Source organism: Rhinichthys klamathensis, unplaced genomic scaffold (assembly GCF_029890125.1).
Source record: "Rhinichthys klamathensis goyatoka isolate OS25496 unplaced genomic scaffold, OSU_Roscu_1.1 h1tg000547l_1, whole genome shotgun sequence".
In the NCBI taxonomy this organism is placed as follows: Eukaryota; Metazoa; Chordata; class Actinopteri; order Cypriniformes; family Leuciscidae; genus Rhinichthys; species Rhinichthys klamathensis.
In genome coordinates this window covers 980,043-998,351 of record NW_026607018.1, presented here as the reverse complement: position 1 = coordinate 998,351, position 18,309 = coordinate 980,043, and the positions used below count along the sequence as shown (strand labels likewise).

Sequence of the window (18,309 nt, the reverse complement as noted above, 5' to 3'; positions counted from 1 at the left end):
CTACATTCATGTGGCTGTATCTCAGACAGTTACTATACAGTTTTGAGTCCAAATTTCAATTGCACATTTTATCTTGCAGTGGTTTTGTATGTTCGTTTCAAACCTTCATTATATTATACCTTCATCGTTATATTTTACTTTCATTTATTGGTGTAGCTGTGGGGTAAACAAGTGAACAATAAAACCACAATTGCCTATATAAACAACTTTTTTGATAATTAAAAAAATTTTTTTTTTTTTTTTTTTTTTGCTGAATTGTTTTAACAGACCGTAAATTCTGTTGTTTCCACTTATGTCAGTCTCATTCGCAGCAAAGACAAAGGCTGAAGAAGAATTATTAAGTACATACTGACTGATGATCATGCAGTTAAAAAGACTTGTTGCCAACTACAGGCGTAACAATCTTACCTGTAGAAATGGCCACTGAACGAATCTATTTGTGAATCGACTCAAAAGATTCTAATCACTGGATCAAAATCCCAACCACTGTTTTGGGACATCCAGCAGCTCTCCAGTGTTTTTTCCTAATTTGGACAGCAGAGGGAGCCACTGGAGTGCTTTTGATATCTATCGGACTACAGCATCCAAACTAAGTTCTTTGTAAATAGTTTTAAGACTTAATAGGAGCTCACAATGTCTGCCGATTATTTGTATAATCAATATTATTGATTGTGAGACTTTCGTATCGTCACAGACTGGTGAACGCCTTTTTACTACTAACATCTCATTGAATTGCTTTCATGTGTATAACCTCAATTCAGTTATATTAAACAGCCATTGCCCTTGAAGAATGTCAAAGTGCGACACATCCACAGATCATTTTCATGTCTGGTTGGTAATTGTGTTTTTATTAGTGCGCAGAAGCGCAGCACAACAATCACATCACACACAACGAAGCGAACTGCTAACTCGTTTTCCCTGCTGCATGCTTTAGCAGAGCATAATCAACACACTGACTTCACACAGCTCGTTTCGCTCTCTCTCGCGGCTCCCATACTTGGTGTCTTTCTCTGATACTGGTGGCAGATTGAGAGATCTGATACAGCTCTGGTTAGCACTGGTGCTCAAAGCCCTCCGGCTGTTTCTCTTGCATATTTTGGCACGGCCCTCTTTTGTGTAAGAGACGAGAGAGTTTCTGTTATTCAGACACTCAATACTGTATAATTAACAACAGAGACGGCACCACGGACAGCAACAACACAAACATCAATACGGTAACATCATAAAGTAAATTAGTTTTTGCTGGTGTGAGCTTGGTCTCACCTCTCTTTGTATTTGTGTGTCTGTGTTGGCATAATTAATGTGTTTATGTCTTTCAGTGGTCACGTTTGACCTCATCCGCACCAGATCTAGGCCCCCAACAGTTCCCTCTCTGGCCTTACATTGGCTTCCCTGTGGCATATTGTCTCTCCATTGAGTCCTTCTCCACCGAGTGCAAGATTCTGAGATGCTCACTTAACATTCACTCCTGGTTCTCACAGTCTTGCTGTGGTACTTAATTGGAAGCCCCCAGCGTCTCATAAGATAAACGTCAAACACATATAACACCCCTGATTCCAGGTCACCGATCACCGCTGTAGTGACCGCCCGACGTGGGTTTAACTCTTGGAAATACTTACAGAGGACTCTCTCATTGGCTGGACGGGACTCCGGGTCGATACAGCGATCCGTCAAGATGTGTTTGCTGTCAAGTGGGATCTGCCTCCGATAAACGCAATATAGACTCCGTTCTTCAGTCCCCATCCAGGCGAGAGTGACTGAGTTGCAGGTCCGCAACTTGTTGAAAGACTTAATCTGCAGTGTGGCGGGAAACACTGGCACAGCTCTGCGGTGGTAGGCCGATGATGCCTGAATTTTGAGACAGAATTTGGACTTCCCGAAATTGCCTTTAGGGATTGACGATGAGGAACCTGTAGCCAAGGCCTGGAGCTGGATGAGGTATGACGGGGCACCATGCAACCATATCTGGGCCAGCTGGTGTCCCACCTCCTGAGACGTCAAAGTCCGTCCTTTACTAGAGACGGTGACCTTGACTTTACTAGTGCCGTTACAGGTGTGCAAGGTAAGGAGGCCATTTTGTTGCCACCCACGAGGTTTAAATCGGAACTGTTCCCCCTGTAGATTGCTTGCGTCCCCGCTCAGGGTGACCCATTTGACCTGGCCTTCCCGTAAGGACGTGACAGCTGGACGAGCCTCCTCGTGTGTGCGGGTGAAAGTGCCGGTGTATGCTGCACTTGTGCCGTTAACTCTGTCCACTACAAACACATCAAAATAGTACTGTGTATCCGGAAGCAGGTCCGAAACCGTGCACACACTTTCGACATCCCTGCACACACATCCAGGGTCCTCAAACTTGTCAGTTGTCGATGATTCACGATCCTCAAGGGTATCCGGGTGCCGCCACCACCATTCTTTAAGCGTTGCCCACACAATCTCCTTGCTTTGTTTGTCCCTTCTCTGTCTCTTCTGCACACTCTGTATCTCCTTTCGGATTTCCTCACGGGCAGCGCAAAGACTTCGGTAGTTGTGTTTGTGGTTGACTAACACGCAATATTCGTGATGTGGCAGGTGACCATCTTTAACAACTATGGATGAGCTCGGAGCCCAATTTAAGGTGACACTGGTCATGCCCACCCCCAGTGTGTGCACTCTAGGATCTGAAGGCAGCTCCGGGAAAGCCCCCGAAGGACCAGGACCTTCGTGGAGGTATGCCGACACCTGCGTGTCCTGATCGTTTGATTTCAGCCGCAGGATGTAGATGGACGCTGGAGCGTAGGCAGGACCGGTGTAGGTGTCTACAGCATTGCCGGTGTAGGTGTAAATCCTAACCTCTCTTCCAGAACCTCTCCACCACACCTCAGGCATGCTCTTCTTCGAGCCCCCTGAAAAACGAAGCATTTCAGATCAAGATCAAGCATATTCAAAAGCTCTAATCAAAAGAAAGCTAAAAAAAAACATTGGGCCGCAATGCCGCATGCACACATAAGACTGTTTTTCATGCAAACCATCATTACTTTTGTCGGCACATTTTTAGAGAGAACATTTGGTAATCAAAGTGAATAATTTAAAGGTGTAGATGGGGACCCCTGAGTTCACAGTCTAAATGATTTATATGTCACTTTATGACTTTATAATGCTGCTTTGCCTGCCAGACTACCCCTTCATTTCAGTACATGCGCATGATTATGAAAGAAGAGTGCAGAAACGTATCAGGATTATTCTGTTACTGTTAAAACATGATGCAGATGTGTCTTCAAAATATAAATTAAGATAATTGTAAAATGTATTTAGCAACAAAATTGTTTGTTTAGCCTGGATTATGCATTTAGTTGTCTATGTCTAGCATTATGAATGAATAATAAATATTTATTAAATTATTTTATAATGTCAAAAAAATTGGTAACACTTTACACTAAGGTTTAATTCGTTAACATAAGTTAATGCATTATGTATTTATTTATCTTGGTTAATGTTAATTTTACATATACAAATATAGTTTTACATTTAAAGTTGTATAAATTAACATCTAACATGCCCAAATATGAATTAACAATGAAAATCAGGATATTTATAATTAACATAAAAAAAATAAACCTGAAAATGAACGTTCTGTGGTCATCGACTTACCCTCATGTTATTCTAAACCTGTATCACTATTCTATTACTTCTGTGGACAAATAAGTATTGTAAAGTACCATTAAAATTAGAAACAGATGTTAATGTTTATCCACCCAGACTGTGCTTGCATATGTTGTCTCTTTGTTTCTGTTTGAAAATGTTTTACTTTCTATCAGGAAACAGCCTGGAGATTTGGAGATGGATAAGAGGAGAATCTTCTGTCCACAGAGGCCCTAAAGCAACACAACAGCAGTTTTACACCTACTAATTAAATCAGTGAGCCTCAAGCGACTGCTTCGCTTCTTCATTAGAGCCTCTGAAGGGATGTAACCTGTCCGCCCTTTGGATACAAAATCCCTGAGTTGTTTGTTAGCCCTGGTTAGGCCTATGCCAGTACTCCCCAAACACACAAGTACGTGTTCGCATGCATGCACAAATATACCTTCAAGCAGACACAAGTCCATGAATAAGCATACACACACAAACTCACAGTGTGCTTTTTTAGGTGGTTTATCCTTCAAGGTCCGAACAGCCAAGCTCCATTCGATGGGCACTGCACAGGGGCTCACAGTAACAGACAGCAAATCAGCTTTCTTCTTTAGTGTGAAATACAGTCTGAAACACAGATACATATCTGTATGTATTAGAAACAGCACATATGATATGGTTTGGTCTAATGGTCCATAATTTTATATTCCATAAATGAACCATAATCATCAATTATTTGGTCAAACAATATCCTTTTTCAACTATTTGTTCCAGCCTAATCGTGTCTCATCAAAGAATCTAATCTACTCTATTGTATTCATTCCTTTTTAAAATAAAAATAAACTTTTAACATAACTGTGACGTATTATCTCACAATTATGACTAATTCTCACAGTTGTGACTTTGTATCTTACAATTAGGCTTTATTTCTTATTCGAACATTTATCTCAAAAATACCTGTTTTATTTTTTACTCTGAAGCAGAAACAGGCTTCCATAAAAGACCCTCAATTGAAATTAAGCTGCTTGTTACAAAATCATTTGATTTATGATTCTGACATCAGAAACCCAAAGACTTTAACACATGACTGCCCATATTTATTAGTAAACCCCTATTCAGTTTTCAGAACTCTTGATCTGCTCACTCATATTATTATTGTTAAACACCAGGGTCAAATTTAGCAATTGTCCACCCACTCTGTGTATTATTCAGAAGGATCTCAACATTAGAAATGAGTAGATGAAGTTTATTTTAACAAAGTCCCTGATCATTTCAGTCTGACCTTTATAGTTTGAGCAACATGCCTTTGTATCTTGAACATTTGGCATCTACATTGTACCTTCCAGCAAACCTACTTGTGAGTATAAGGCTGATTCTTATATAAAGAAAGCGTTTACATTAAAGAGACCCAAAAAGTTCACACAATAATGAAAATTGTTATCATATACTCACCCTCATGTTGTTCAAAACCTGTATGACTTTTTTCTCTTCAAGGCAATATAAAAGGACATATTTTGAAATGTCTGTTGTGAGAAGTTTTTTTTTTTTTTTTCTCCATGCAGTGGAAATGCCGATGGTCTGTTTGGTTCCCAACATTCTTCAAAATACCTTATTTTCTGTTTCACAGAAGAAAAATGCATACAGGTTTAGAATGACATGAGGGTGAGTAAATTATGACAGAATTTTCATTTGTAATAAGGGTCAGAGAGGGTGAAAAAAAGTGGTTAATTAAAACAAAATTATGACTGTTTTGGAGGGAAAAAAATTAAATATTACTTAAACGGACCCCAGGGGGAAAAAAATTTATGCTAAAAAGTAGGGATACACTCATACCAGTATTGGTATAGGGCCGATCCTACGCTTGTACTCATTAAAATGCTCCGATACCACGCAGCGTGTACAGTACAGTGCTTGTGACATAGAAACACAGACAACAGAGCAAACAGAAAGCAGAATGGATATATCAGAGAAGGATGTCTATGAAGTAAATGTATCAAATTAATAGTTTAACAAATGTAAATGTTAAACAAATTAAATATTTATGCCTATATAGCTGCTGTAAGCTTGTCGGGCACACATCCCTTTTTCACAGACATCGCTGGAAGGTTTTTAGTTCAGTTGGATATGGCAATAGCAAAGAAACGAGGAGTATATTACTAACGTTAACTGACCCTAAAAAGAGAGAGACCGCGCACTTCTGTTGCATGCTCTTGATTGTTGATCGTTCACTCAGCACACATGCGTCATTTGAATTTAAACTAAATCCTATGTACAAGTAAAAACATGAACTGTTACATGATTTATGGGTAACACTTTATTTTAAGGTGCTTGTAATAAGAAGTAATTAACAGTTAATAAGACACTTATAAGACCTTATACGATGCATATAAGATGCATATAAGCATTAACTAATGATAATAAATAAATTAAATTAAATAATAAATTTCTCAAGTATCAATACATTGCACTTTTTAGAACAGCCGAACAAACATAAATGGTAACACAAACTCCCAGTCCCTTAAAAATTGACCTTCCCAAGAGGGAGTAGTTTCCCTGATCTCTTCAGGGCCTGGACCTTTAATTAACCCTTATGGATCTTATATGCATCTTATAAGGTCTTATAAGTGTCTTATTAACTGTTAATTACTGCTTATTACAAGCACCTTAAAATAAAGTGTTACCGATTTAGGTATAACGAGTGCTTCCCTACATTTTAGCAGGAAGGCAGTACAATAATCACATGCGGTTTTCAAGAGGTTTTCTGTGCGCAAACACCCGAAGCGTGTGCCCAGAATGCTGCCTCTCATGAATAGCCTATTAAATCTAGTTCTCTTTCATGTCTTTGTGTGCTTTAACGGACAAATTCACACAAAATTATGTTAAAATGCCCCTATAGGCAAGTATCCTTGTGAAACATAGTCAGTTATGTCTTAAGTGAACATAAACAGTTGAAAAGGAAACACATGTAACAGTATGCTGGATGCGTGCAGCTCTTAAAGTGACAGCAGCCTAATAATCCTACTGCTGTCTTCGTCCTCAATGTTAATCTAACAACACAGAGAAAATCACTCACTGCTCTTGAATGGTTGAGCCCTGCTGGAGCAGCTCTAAATATTCAGTGTGCTATTAAATAAAAGATCAAATATGATTGAGCAATAATAAGAACAGTAAAAGTAACAGGCATAATAACGCATGAAAATAACAGAAAATAACTTTTGGCTAAGCCAACTAATTTGATTCATATTTTTTTGGGTTTGCCCAATATTTTCAAAAATTAAAAATGGAATGAAAAAACAGATATCAGTACTCGTGGAAAGTAGACGAACGTAAAAGTGGTATTGGTGCATCCCTACTAAAAAGTGTATAACATGATGCCTTTAAATAACATGCCGCAGAGCTTCCTTGGGGACTGTTTGACTGCTGTTGTTTGCACAGGTTGCTCTGCTAATGAAGGTGAGGAGAAAGAAAAGCAATGACTGATCTCTGATAAGCTTCTATCGATCCATCACCACCGTTTAGATATGCATCTCCACAAACCCTAATGTTTACAGATCACAACTGATGCCAGGTGCACCATCCCTGTAGAGCGCTTTGCTCAAGCAGGAAACACATTCACTCCCCCTCCATGAATAACATCACACTGGGCAGAATCTGGTGAACCTCCCTGTGTGCATTCTGGTAACACCAGCCATTTGGCAACCGCCACTTCCTCTGACCTTGAAAACGAGCTTGAGTGGCTGCCTTCAGTCAATGGTGTTTGCATCTTCAACTGCTCATTATATTTTTTCTATTGAATTGGTCAGACATTAGATTTAAGACTCAGCGTTTGTTTAACGCAATTTGGATCTCTTATTTGCATGCCACTGGCTCACCAGCATAGCACATTATCATAATATTGATTTCATTCTTCTGGTAATCAAGTTTAACTTTGACCTTGACTAAAATAAAGGGTCATTGTTTTAGTTTGAGGGATTACTGGCAGGTACACTTTAGGTATGTCCATCCCATACCCTTTTAATGCAATATATAGTGAGAGTTTCGTGTGGAAGGCACAGTTACAATCTTTTAATAGATTCATTAATTTGATTTATGATCAGCAGCTCCTGCCGCTCCTGTGCATTGAAACGCACTCTGTTCTTCTCTCTCTTTCTCGCGCTCAGTCTGAAGCCTGACACCACCTCTGTTACGGGTGAGGGAGCAGTTCTCACTGTGATTCTCACTGGCTAGTGTTGCTAATGGAAAAAGAAAGCTGCAGTTTTAGTTTAGTTTTAGCTGCTGGGTTTGGGTTTAGCTATTGGGGTTGATAGAGAGGAAACTGAGAAATCTGTGGCACGATTTTAAGACCATTAATGAGAATTAAACAGATAGGAGATCACTTTTATTTCAATTACCAAAAATGTTTAACAGTTTTAGTTGGAAAAAAACAACAACAACAACACTGACCCTTAAAATATATACTGTGAAAAATGGGAATATTATAAATATGTGTAATATTTAATAATAATAATATTATTGTCACGTATTGGCTGTGTTGATAATTCAAAGATGATGCTTGACGCAGGATGAATTAATAAATATAATACGTTTAAAGCTCACGAAGAGATTACTACACATACACAACGTAAAGTTAACGAGAAACAATGAACTGAATGGCTTAAATACACATGAGGAAGGACAGGGAACATGTGAGGACTAATTAGAAACTACAACTAATGAAGAACTCGAACTCAGGCAATGACAAAGACAATGAAAACTAAAGCCCTATTTGGGCGGTAAATGTTTCTCATGTGGACGTCCAGAAAAAATAATTTGCATGGCACTTCAGTTCAGTGATAAAACTGCGATTTATTCACGGTGGAGGAGCGAGTTTTGTGATCCTACAAACCCGGGAATTCGCTCACATGGTCAGTACCATGATTGTCTGCTGTAAATAAAATGTCATATGCTTGGAGTAACACAAATAAATTCATATTTAATTTAATAATAAGAAATTATTTATTATAGAAGATGTATTATTTACTTATTTAAATCTGTTTAAAAATAGGAATATAGACGTGCTATAGTTAAAATGGTTTCGTATTTTACCTCAAAATGATGGAGGTCATTTTAAAAATGTGGAAATTAGCAGAAATAAGTTATAATATTAATAGTAAATGTAGTAAAAGTGTAGGCTAGATTTTAAAATGCATCCAAATTACAGCAAAGCACAACAGTTATCGTACTGTGCTTGGCAGTGGTCAAAAAGGATTTAAACAGTACATTTTTAACTGATCTCGTCTTGTAAACTCAGTGATGTGGATTCGGACGGCAAATGATGGCACAACATTATTTTTACGACGGATTTTTACGGGGGTGATGGAAGAAAAACAATGGCATTCTGGGTTCGGACAGCAATAAAACAGACTAGCCCCTGTAAATGTTGAAAATGCCTTACGACCCCATGAGAAACAATTACCGTCTGAATAGGGCTTTAAAACTAAACAAGACAGTGACAACTAAACATGGCTGTGACAAATATCAGGGAATATTTATTTTGTATTAAGTTAATATTGTATAATTTTTTCTACCCACCATTTTCAACCCCATTGCAACCTCCTGGGCTTTTGAAACCCCCTGCTCTAAAGGACAGATATCAGTTTACAGTGATTTTCAGACGAGTCGATTCCCTGCTGTGATTATGCAGTATTAGCAATCTCTCTCTGGAGGACTACAATGTTGATTTAAACTATTCCACTCTTCCATTTCTTTTGAGTTAGAAGCTTCAAAACAAACACAATCAGAGTTTCTCTTTCATTCTTTTCCTTTCTGATTGGTCCCCTTGAGCAATTTTAGTGTATCTTCCCTTTATTGGAAATTCTTTATTGTCTGACTATCTCCCACCAGACCCCCAAGGTGTCTTTTACCTACGAGCGCGTCCTTTAGGCAGATGTACTGGTGTGACCCTGTTCTCACTCAGCCATGTTGTGGGGTGTAATGTCACTTCATTTTCAGGTGCCAGGGCACTGATGGTGCCGGGACCAGAAAAGAGGGCCATGGCCAGGCAGAGACACCAGGAGAGAGCCATCCTTGTCCAACACAAACAGCCACTCACTTGTCTGGAAAACAAAGAATGCCATTTGTAAACAAGTGGTAAGAGCTTTTAAATGCATTTTATCCACCAGTTTTTTTGGTAGTTTCGAATATTTCACTAAAAACCACAAGGGTGACATCAAAGGACAACAATGCTTTTTTTAAGTTTAACTTTGAAAACTATTACATTAAAATACTTTTGGTGGAGAAAGATTTTCATGACAACTTAAAGCGAGTATTAATTACATTTTATAGAACTACTGTGCTCAGTTCTCCCTTCATAAAGACACTGTGAAAGGAGCATCTGAATTCTCATATTAATAAATTTGATTAAGAAGTTTGACTTTTTTTACATACACCATGTTGTACTGTCCTTTGACCTGTCTGACCTTTGACCTATGGCATACTAACAACCCTGTTAAAAAAAATTTGTACAAATGATACCTTTAGGGGTACAACAGCGTGTCACTGGGGGAATAGCCTTAAAATGTAAATGTTTGTTTAGCACTTAAAAAAGCCATCTGACTCACAATTATCTGCCATTTTTGTTTCACTGACGTCCTTTCAGCAGGGCCCACTGCCTGGTTACACACTTCACAATCTCCGCAGATGCAGTCTCTAGATATTGTTCGCCTACTACAGTTCTGCTCATTTGACACACTGCTATTTGCATATGTAATAGGGAAGTACGCATCGCCTATACAGACTGCAGTGAAAAATCGATTTACCATATCTTGTCAGTCAGTCCATCTATTTAGATTACAAACGTCCCATGCCTTGGCTTATGAAAGCTCTGAGACAAATGAGGACATCTGGAAGTTTCAAAGGAGCTGATAATTCAGCAGAATTTTGACTTTATCTCTCATTTCAAAAAAGTAAATCCATCATACTTAAAACATCTGCCTTGTCCTTGATGTAAAAGTTGGAGATAAACTGCCGACTTCAAATTAAAATTAAGATTCAAATCTTCTCAAACCTGTCAAAATCCAGCTCTGACGGCTAAAACTCACATTCTCGGGTAGATCTGCACTCGGGGCTGATGTGCTAGATGACAGTGCTGTTATTTATCTCTCAAGGTGCTGACAAACTCACTGGTGTTCAACCGACATTCAGCACAAAGGTTATTCATTATGGCTGACAAGCGAAGAACTGAGCTATCAGTCAATCAGTTGATTCTCACACTCCATCTGTTGTGAGGGCAAGATGAGAGAGAGAGAGAGAGAGAGAGAGAGAGAGAGAGAGAGAGAGAGAGAGAGAGAGAGAGAGAGAGAGAGAAGAGGAGAGGAGGGAGGGGATGAGGGAGAGAAAGTTATAGCCTCATCCCAGCTGATGATTCATTGATAGCAGGAAACATTTGCCTTTATTCAGAGAGAATTATTTATATGAGCAAAGAAAATTTGCTATCCGCTAACACTCGCTGCTCTCTGCTTTGACACTCCACACAGAAGCCTTTGCGAGACGAGAACGGCACTTCAGCGATGCCTGGCAAACACTCACTTGAATGTATATCTCTATTTTTAACAAGCGACATCAAATTGGTTTACTACGGAAATAGAATTCAACTCTTCTCATTATGTACGAACAGCTAGCTGCTTTGGTACTATAAAAACCCATCGACAAAAAGAACAAAAACCGACCAAAACAGCACCTGGAGGTAATCTGAACACCGCCGAGCGGCGTCTGTGGGGGAGAGTTGAGGAAGTTTGAAACTCTCAGATGTTCAATCTGTGTTTATCTGCAGCTGATGGGCCCAGTGAAGTGAGTTCACGTCCCCGGGGAGAGAGAGGCAGCGATCAAAGCCATCGTGCTGAAAAGTGTCCCCATAACAACACGCATGGTTGTCGCTGGGGAAACGTTGCCCCGTAGATCAGATGACGCGACGCGCTCTCTCATCACCCAACCTCTGTCTGCTCTGATTATGACTGCTGAACAGGCCCTCATTAGAAACAGAAGAGAAGGATGGAGGGGGTGGAAAAGAAGGATGCAAGGAAAGTGTGAAGAGAGGAGAGAGAGAGGGGGGAGAGAGAGCGAGATTGGAGCGGGAAAATGTCCAGGAAGACGAAGAGAGGGATTAAGAAAGGTGAAAAATAAGACATGCAGTGAAGGTGAGAAAGAGAGGATCGGGAAAAAAAGAGGTAAAGGGAGAGTGAAGGGGGGAGGAGCCGAACAAGGGCGTAGGAGGTGAGAGAGAAAGACAGGATGAGGAAGGGATAGAAGGAAGTGTAGAAGAAAAATAGAATTAACACGTGCACATATGAGAAAGAGGAAACGAAAAAGAGGATGGACGGATGGTCATAAAACCTCCAGGTGAATCTCATGACAAGTCAAGAACATGTTTGAGTTATATTTCATCCCAAAGTCAAATTAAGTATTTGACTAAAAAAAAAGGCATGAAAAAACCCGCCATTTTTTGCATTGTAAAATTGTTTATGCTATTTTCTGCCAAACTTCTCATTAATGTAATGCAAAAAAAAAAAAATCGATACTGCAATGCAAAAAAAAGAATTTATATTATTTACATTTTACTTTAAATATTTTATGTATATTATTATTTTAAAATGATTAAAATATGTATATTATTTGAATACTTATTTCAATGTATTTATACACCATAGTGTTTGCTGTAAGCTATTTAATTTTATATCAATTAAAAAATGTAAATGTAAAACAAAAATACTGTATTACAGTATGAGAATTGCCATTGCAAATAATCGGAGTGGGATGCCTGGACACATAACGGTAATGATAATGGGGGAATTGTGGGGGAAAAATACTTAATTGTAAAAAATAATGGCGTAATGCAAAAATATGATTTGTCCTAAAATATGCTTAATTTCTTTATGCAAAATATAATATCTGATTTTTTTCCCTTTTGATTCCACATGTCTCTATAGTACTAAGTCTGTCCGTTCATTAAACCTCACACTAGTTTTATTTCTCTCTTTATCTCTCAATCTCTGTGTTTACTGTGTTCTGCAAGCTCATATTACTGTACACACTCTCTCTCTCTCTTGCTCTCGAGAGCTTGTTGATGGCGTTGGTGGCTGGGGTGTCATGTGACACATGCTCTTTGCAGGGGTCCTGACTGCTCCCAGGGGATTCAGATATAAAGCGAGAGAGAAGAGAAGGGGGAGAGGTAGAAAAGAGAGAAGGAAAGACAGAAAAGGACTCCAAACTTGAATGGTATAGAATGAAAACTGAGAACTCATGCAAAGATGTGGGCCGTAGGGGGGTAAATAGACAGAGATGTGCTCAGATGGGGAGAAAGAGGGTTTAGTGAAAGATTGGGGAAGAGTATAAATATATTATGGTCATGAAAACAAGATCTAATGGCTGACTTTAACAAGTCAAAAGTAACACTAATTGCTTTGTCTCTCTTTCCTTTCAGTCTCTGTCTCTCAAAATTGAATTGAGCTGAATTCAGTTCAGAGACGTTTATGGTAATGCAGTTACCACAGCAAATGTACAAACTATATGTTATCATAAACAAAATGTAAGTTTTATATTTATTATCATATATATTTTACATATTTATTTATATCTTTAGATTTTTATTTTATTTTAATGTTATATCTTAAATATTTATTAATTTGTGTTATACACACACACACACACACACACAAACATAATATAAAAATATAACATAAATACAATTTAATTTAATTTTAATTTAATTTTTATATATATCTTTTTTTAAACCAGAAATAAAAAATGACAAAACATTCCAAAACGTATTCTTTTCTGATATTTTGATTCATTGTAACTTTCATCTGCGTTGTGAAGAGTTTCTTTTTTTTTTCCCGTTCTGGATTTCCATGAAACTGAACCCCCATCCCAAACCACACACTATCTCACTGCTGTACTTAGGGGATATTTAGTGGTCAAAGAGACATGAGTAAGAGACACACACAGAGAATGATCACCATCTCATGTAAAAAAAAAAAAAAGAGATTGAAGAAAATGGTTTTCCAAAATACTAAACATGAATACTTTTATCTAAAGCAACTTGCATTCAAGATTTTCATTATCACTTTGTGTTTTCACTGGAAATCAAGCCCATGACTTTGGCGTTGCTGGCACCATGCTCTAACAGTTGAGTCCCTGACATGTAATCACAGACACGCAATCACACGTACTTACCTCAGCCAGCGCTCAGGACTTCCACTCTGGAGAAAGAAAGGAGGAGAGGTGAAGAAGAGCAGAAGTAAACGGGTCTGATGTCTTCTGCACTGGTGCTCACAGAAACTCGCCTGTCCTGCTGGAGTATCCTGAGGATAGAGGGAAATAAAGAAAAAAAGAAAAGCCCTCCCACCCTTCTCCTCTCCTCTTTCTCCCTTCTCCTCTCTCTTCTCTCGTTTCCACTCCTTTTCTCTCCTCTTTTCTCTCCCCCCGACCCAGATCAGTGCAGTCTGATAACTGAGGCGCGCTAGTCAAATAGACACATGCGCGTGTGAGCTGTGTGTATGTGAGAGAGAGAGAGAAGAGGAGGAAAAGAGATAGATGATGGATAGAAGGATGGAGAAAGTCTCTTGGTGAGGACTGTTGTTGCAGGGTGATAGTGTGTGTGTGTGTGTGGGGGGGGGGGGGGACGTGTGTGTTTTTGAAGATTGCATGATGTGTTAATTACATTTGGGGAACCACACTATAGATGATTTCCATTAACTCTCATAGAAACCCAAACCATAAACTTCATTATAAACAGTAAAAAAAAATATATATACTTCATGTGTATAAAACTTTGGTTCATATTTCACTGCAAAAAAATATATAAATGATTTGTTAATAACTCTTTCATTTTATGTTTTTATTTTAATTTAATTTAATATTTTATTTAATCTTAAAAAAAAAATCACTGTATTCCAAATCACTCTGTTCAATTACGTTACAATCAACATTACAGATTTTTTTATTTTATTCTTTCATTCTTTAAAAATGAGTGTATTCAATTCATGAGAACGGCCTTTGACAATAACTGGAACCGGGCTATACTCGTCACATTACGGTGATGTGAATTTAGGGGGGAAATGTGTGCAAATGACATGAAAATAATATTTGAATGCACAAAAAATATGATTTATCCTAAAATAGACTTCATAAAAGTAATGTCTTATTGAAACTTACTGTAAAGTTGTTTTATAGATATAGATACATAAATATTGGCCAATATTTATAAATACATCAGCACTGAACATAAAGTCCCTCCATAGCACACCTGAAGCGTGGGTGTGTGTGCGTTTGTGTACGTATTGTTCTAAAGGTCAAGTGCTCTTCTCAAAGAGATTGAATATGGACATGTAATTGTGAGTGTTTTTCCAGAACTCGACACTGTGCCTCTTTCCTCCACACAATGGTATCACTCCATCTTCCACCCCTCCCTCACATTCTGTCCATCCTCCACAGCAGAATGAAAAAGGCTATTTGCATTGTGTTAAGCATGTCTCTTGGGCCTTTTTGAATGTATTCTATGGGTGCTTCAACCATGCTATTGAAGTAATGAGAACACTCCACCCATCTGGTCATTGTGTACGTGTGTGTGTATGAATGTTTGTGGCCCCAGATCCAGCATCGCTCAGAAGTAAAACCAGAGCTCATCCAGGATTTGATTTCCCTGACCAATAGATATGTAAGAAGTGATTTCAGTGGCTGATCGCCACCAGTGGCTTTGGTTCAGATCAGGTCAGCAGTGACGAGAGGAACCTGATATGATTGACAATCACAGTCCTAATGATCCTACAATGTTCTTGACAGTCACGGTCATACTAAATCCAATGTGGAAAGAGGAAATTCATCCTAAAAACCCTTGAGATTATATTTCATGTCCTTGATCATCGTTTTTTCGCTCTCAGCGGTATAAGTTCTGGAGAATGTTTGCAGGAACATGGGTTATAATGCTTGGTCATTAGTGGTGAGATGTGTAAAGTGAAACTTTGGCCTTAGTTTCTAACCTTCATTTAGACAAAATTACTCTTTTCAGTGGGTAAATGTGAGAAAATGAGAATAAACAAGTGAGCTGCCATGCTTCTGTCAGCCAAAACAGGCAGCTGCTTATGAAGTGTGGCCCTGTCCCAAATGACACACGCACTGTGTAGTTGCAGACTTGCGATGGCTGGTTTACATGTAGTCCACGAAACTGTAGAGTATTCCATTTGTCATTTTAGACCCCTTTTGAGGCTAATATTAGAATCTTTTTTTCAGTATCTTTATTGGAACTGGCCATCCATCATCTACTGTAACACTCATTTAAAGTTAATCTTTAAAAACACTAATAATATAATAACACTGTTAACTGTAATCTTTTGCAAATCTCAATATGAAAATTCATTTAGTACTCTACATTATAATGCTGTGATACCTAAATTCACTTGTAATATTTCATATGATAAATTTTTGGTTTTGTTTTAATTTATATATTTTTTAAAACAGTGTAGAATCCTAATATCAGCTATTTTGTCATTGTCAGTTTAGTATTGAATGAAATAGAACTTTAGGCTAATTCATAATCAACATCTTGACTCATCTACCATCTCTGAATACTACATACAATGCTGACTTCTTAGAAGTCAACAACAGCCTTTGCATGCTTATGATGCTATCTACATATGATGCTATCTCTTTTGTTCACTTTCAATCATGTCTGTCCTGTTCCCTATCAAGGCTACGGAACTTCGACATTACGAATGTCGTATATGGGAACTCCTCTCATCCTTCACTTCCGCTGAAATCTTATAGGCTAACGCCAGCAGAGCTGGCCAATTGACGCGAATATGCAAATACTGACACCTCGTAGCAGTATATATGCAAGTGAGCGCCAATTCCTTCTTTAGAATCTCTCTCTTCACGCTCAAATCGTGTGCTAGAAAGCTGATACTACTCTACAAACTTTGGATCATTTCGCTGTCGTTGAAGGTGCGCCGGAGATACCTGAACTGTCTCCAGCATCCGATGGCGACCGTTTGCAACCTATGCTCGGGCCCCATAGTGCCCCCAGACATGCACCTGTTTTGCGTCGCGTGCATGGGGCTGGCCCACGCTGAGTCAGCCCTCAGGGATGGAGGGTCCTGCGATCTCTGTGCGGACATGTCCCTCCGAGCCCTCAAGGCCAGGCGGGATGAAGCTCGCGCTGCTGCGGGGATTGGGCCTGCTGCCGCCTCCGTGCTGCTGGCAGGCCCCCCCAGCCGTGGAGTCGAGGTTCGACCCCCGGTGAGTTTCCCCGACCCTTCCTTTCAACCCCCTCGCGAGGTCGCTGACTTCGTGTCCTTCGGGGCGAGTGAGGAGGAAGACTCTATGTCCTTGTCGGCCTCCGAGAACGACTGGGGTGCGGAGCAGGCCGCTCCTCTGGCAACCACGGAGCAAGAGACCCCGGCGGACCTGCAGGAAGAGCTCTTCCGTATCCTCTCGAAGGCCGTCGAGGAATTGGATTTATCATGGAAAGCCCCCGATGAGCCATCAAAGAGCAAGCTGGATACGTGGTTCCTCCAATCGAGCCGCCGTCAGGCCGCTTCGAGAAGAGGAACACCGTTCTTTCCCGACGTGCATGAGCACGTGGTGAAGTCGTGGGCGGCCCCGCAATCGGCGCGCACCCTCACTTCAACCCAGGCCATGTTTGCCCCCGTGGACGAGGCGGGAGACCATGGCTACCTCCGCATCCCCCCTGTCGAGGAGACCGTCGCCGCACATCTCTGCCCGTCGGCTCCCGCCCTGGGCTCGGACCGCAGCCTGCCGTCCCGAGCTTGCAGGTTTACGGCTCACCAGGCTAACAAGGCCTACGGCGCCGCGGGGGAGGCGGTTTCTGCACTACACGCCATGGCCGTTCTTCAGGTGCTGCAGGCCAAGCAGTTGAAGTCTCTGGAGGGCGCCGCCTCTGTCGACGCTGACGCCATCCGGGATCTCCGTTCGGCCACGGACCTCGCGCTCCTGGCCACGAAGCGCTCGGCCCAGGTGATTGGCCGTTCGATGGGGTATCTGGTGATCCTCCACAGACACCTGTGGCTCACGCTATCGGACGTGCAGGAGGCGGACAGGAAGACGCTGTTAAATGCACCGATCTCCCCTGCAGGCCTGTTCGGAGACGCAGTGGAAAAGGTAACCGAGCGATACTCCGAGACGCAGAAAAAGGCGAAGGCGATGAGTCACGTGATTCCTCGGAGGGCGCCGATGCCTCCGCCGCCGCAGCCCCGCTCTCACTCGTCTTCCGCCTCGGGTCGTCAACCTCAAGCTGCGGCCAGGCATCAGTCAGCGCCGCGCCCGGGATGCCCGTAAAGGCCGAAGCGGCCAGTGGCATGGAGCGGGAAACAGGAGGCCGGCTCAGAGGAGCCCGCGCAGGAAGCCCACCGCGTCCCCGGCGAGGCCCAAGCAGTCGTCCTGACCGCTCGGGCAAGAAGGAGAGGAGAGCGCCAGGATGGCCCCGCGTCCAAGCGACGCGCTCGAGAGCACGTGGTCCCTCAGCGTTCTGCGAGCGACGCGTGCAGTTATGTTGTGAATGTTGTGTGTTCAAAAATAAAGCAAATTACTTCTTCACAAACAGAGCTTTTTTCTCCTCTTGCACCACACACTGTGTTACCCGCCCTGCCCTCGAGCAGCGCAGAGTCACGGTCATTAACTATAAAGGCACCTCACGGGAAGCGCAAGGTGTCT

General features: G+C 40.8%; 1 protein-coding gene across 3 annotated transcripts; it reads right to left on the bottom strand.

Annotated features, from left to right (window-relative positions):
• Positions 1-829: 829 nt before the first annotated feature.
• ndnfl (neuron-derived neurotrophic factor, like) lies at positions 830-14,092 on the bottom strand. 3 transcript variants are annotated; one of them, XM_056238887.1, is made up of 4 exons: positions 13,816-14,092; positions 9,510-9,696; positions 4,109-4,233; positions 830-2,882 (listed from the first exon to the last, which is right to left on the bottom strand). In XM_056238887.1, exons 2-4 carry the CDS (start codon positions 9,668-9,670, stop codon positions 1,456-1,458), a joined length of 1,713 nt encoding a protein of 570 aa, XP_056094862.1. In that variant the 5' UTR covers positions 9,671-9,696; positions 13,816-14,092; the 3' UTR covers positions 830-1,455. The 3 variants fall into 3 exon arrangements, with proteins under 3 accessions (XP_056094862.1, XP_056094865.1, XP_056094863.1); XM_056238890.1 differs by lacking the exon at positions 13,816-14,092 and adding an exon at positions 10,652-10,858; XM_056238888.1 differs by lacking the exon at positions 13,816-14,092 and adding an exon at positions 10,686-10,858.
• Positions 14,093-18,309: the final 4,217 nt, after the last annotated feature.

Bases quoted from the DNA above. Each gene is read 5' to 3' on its own strand.
- ndnfl (XM_056238887.1), bottom strand. From the start codon at position 9,670: ATGGCTCTCTCCTGGTGTCTCTGCCTGGCCATGGCCCTCTTTTCTGGT. The intron at 4,234-9,509 runs GTAAAAGACACC...TCTGTGTTTCAG, and splicing joins CCTAAAGGACGCGCTCGTAG to ACTGTATTTCACACTAAAGA. The intron at 2,883-4,108 runs GTGAGTTTGTGT...TTCGTTTTTCAG, and splicing joins ACCACCTAAAAAAGCACACT to GGGGCTCGAAGAAGAGCATG.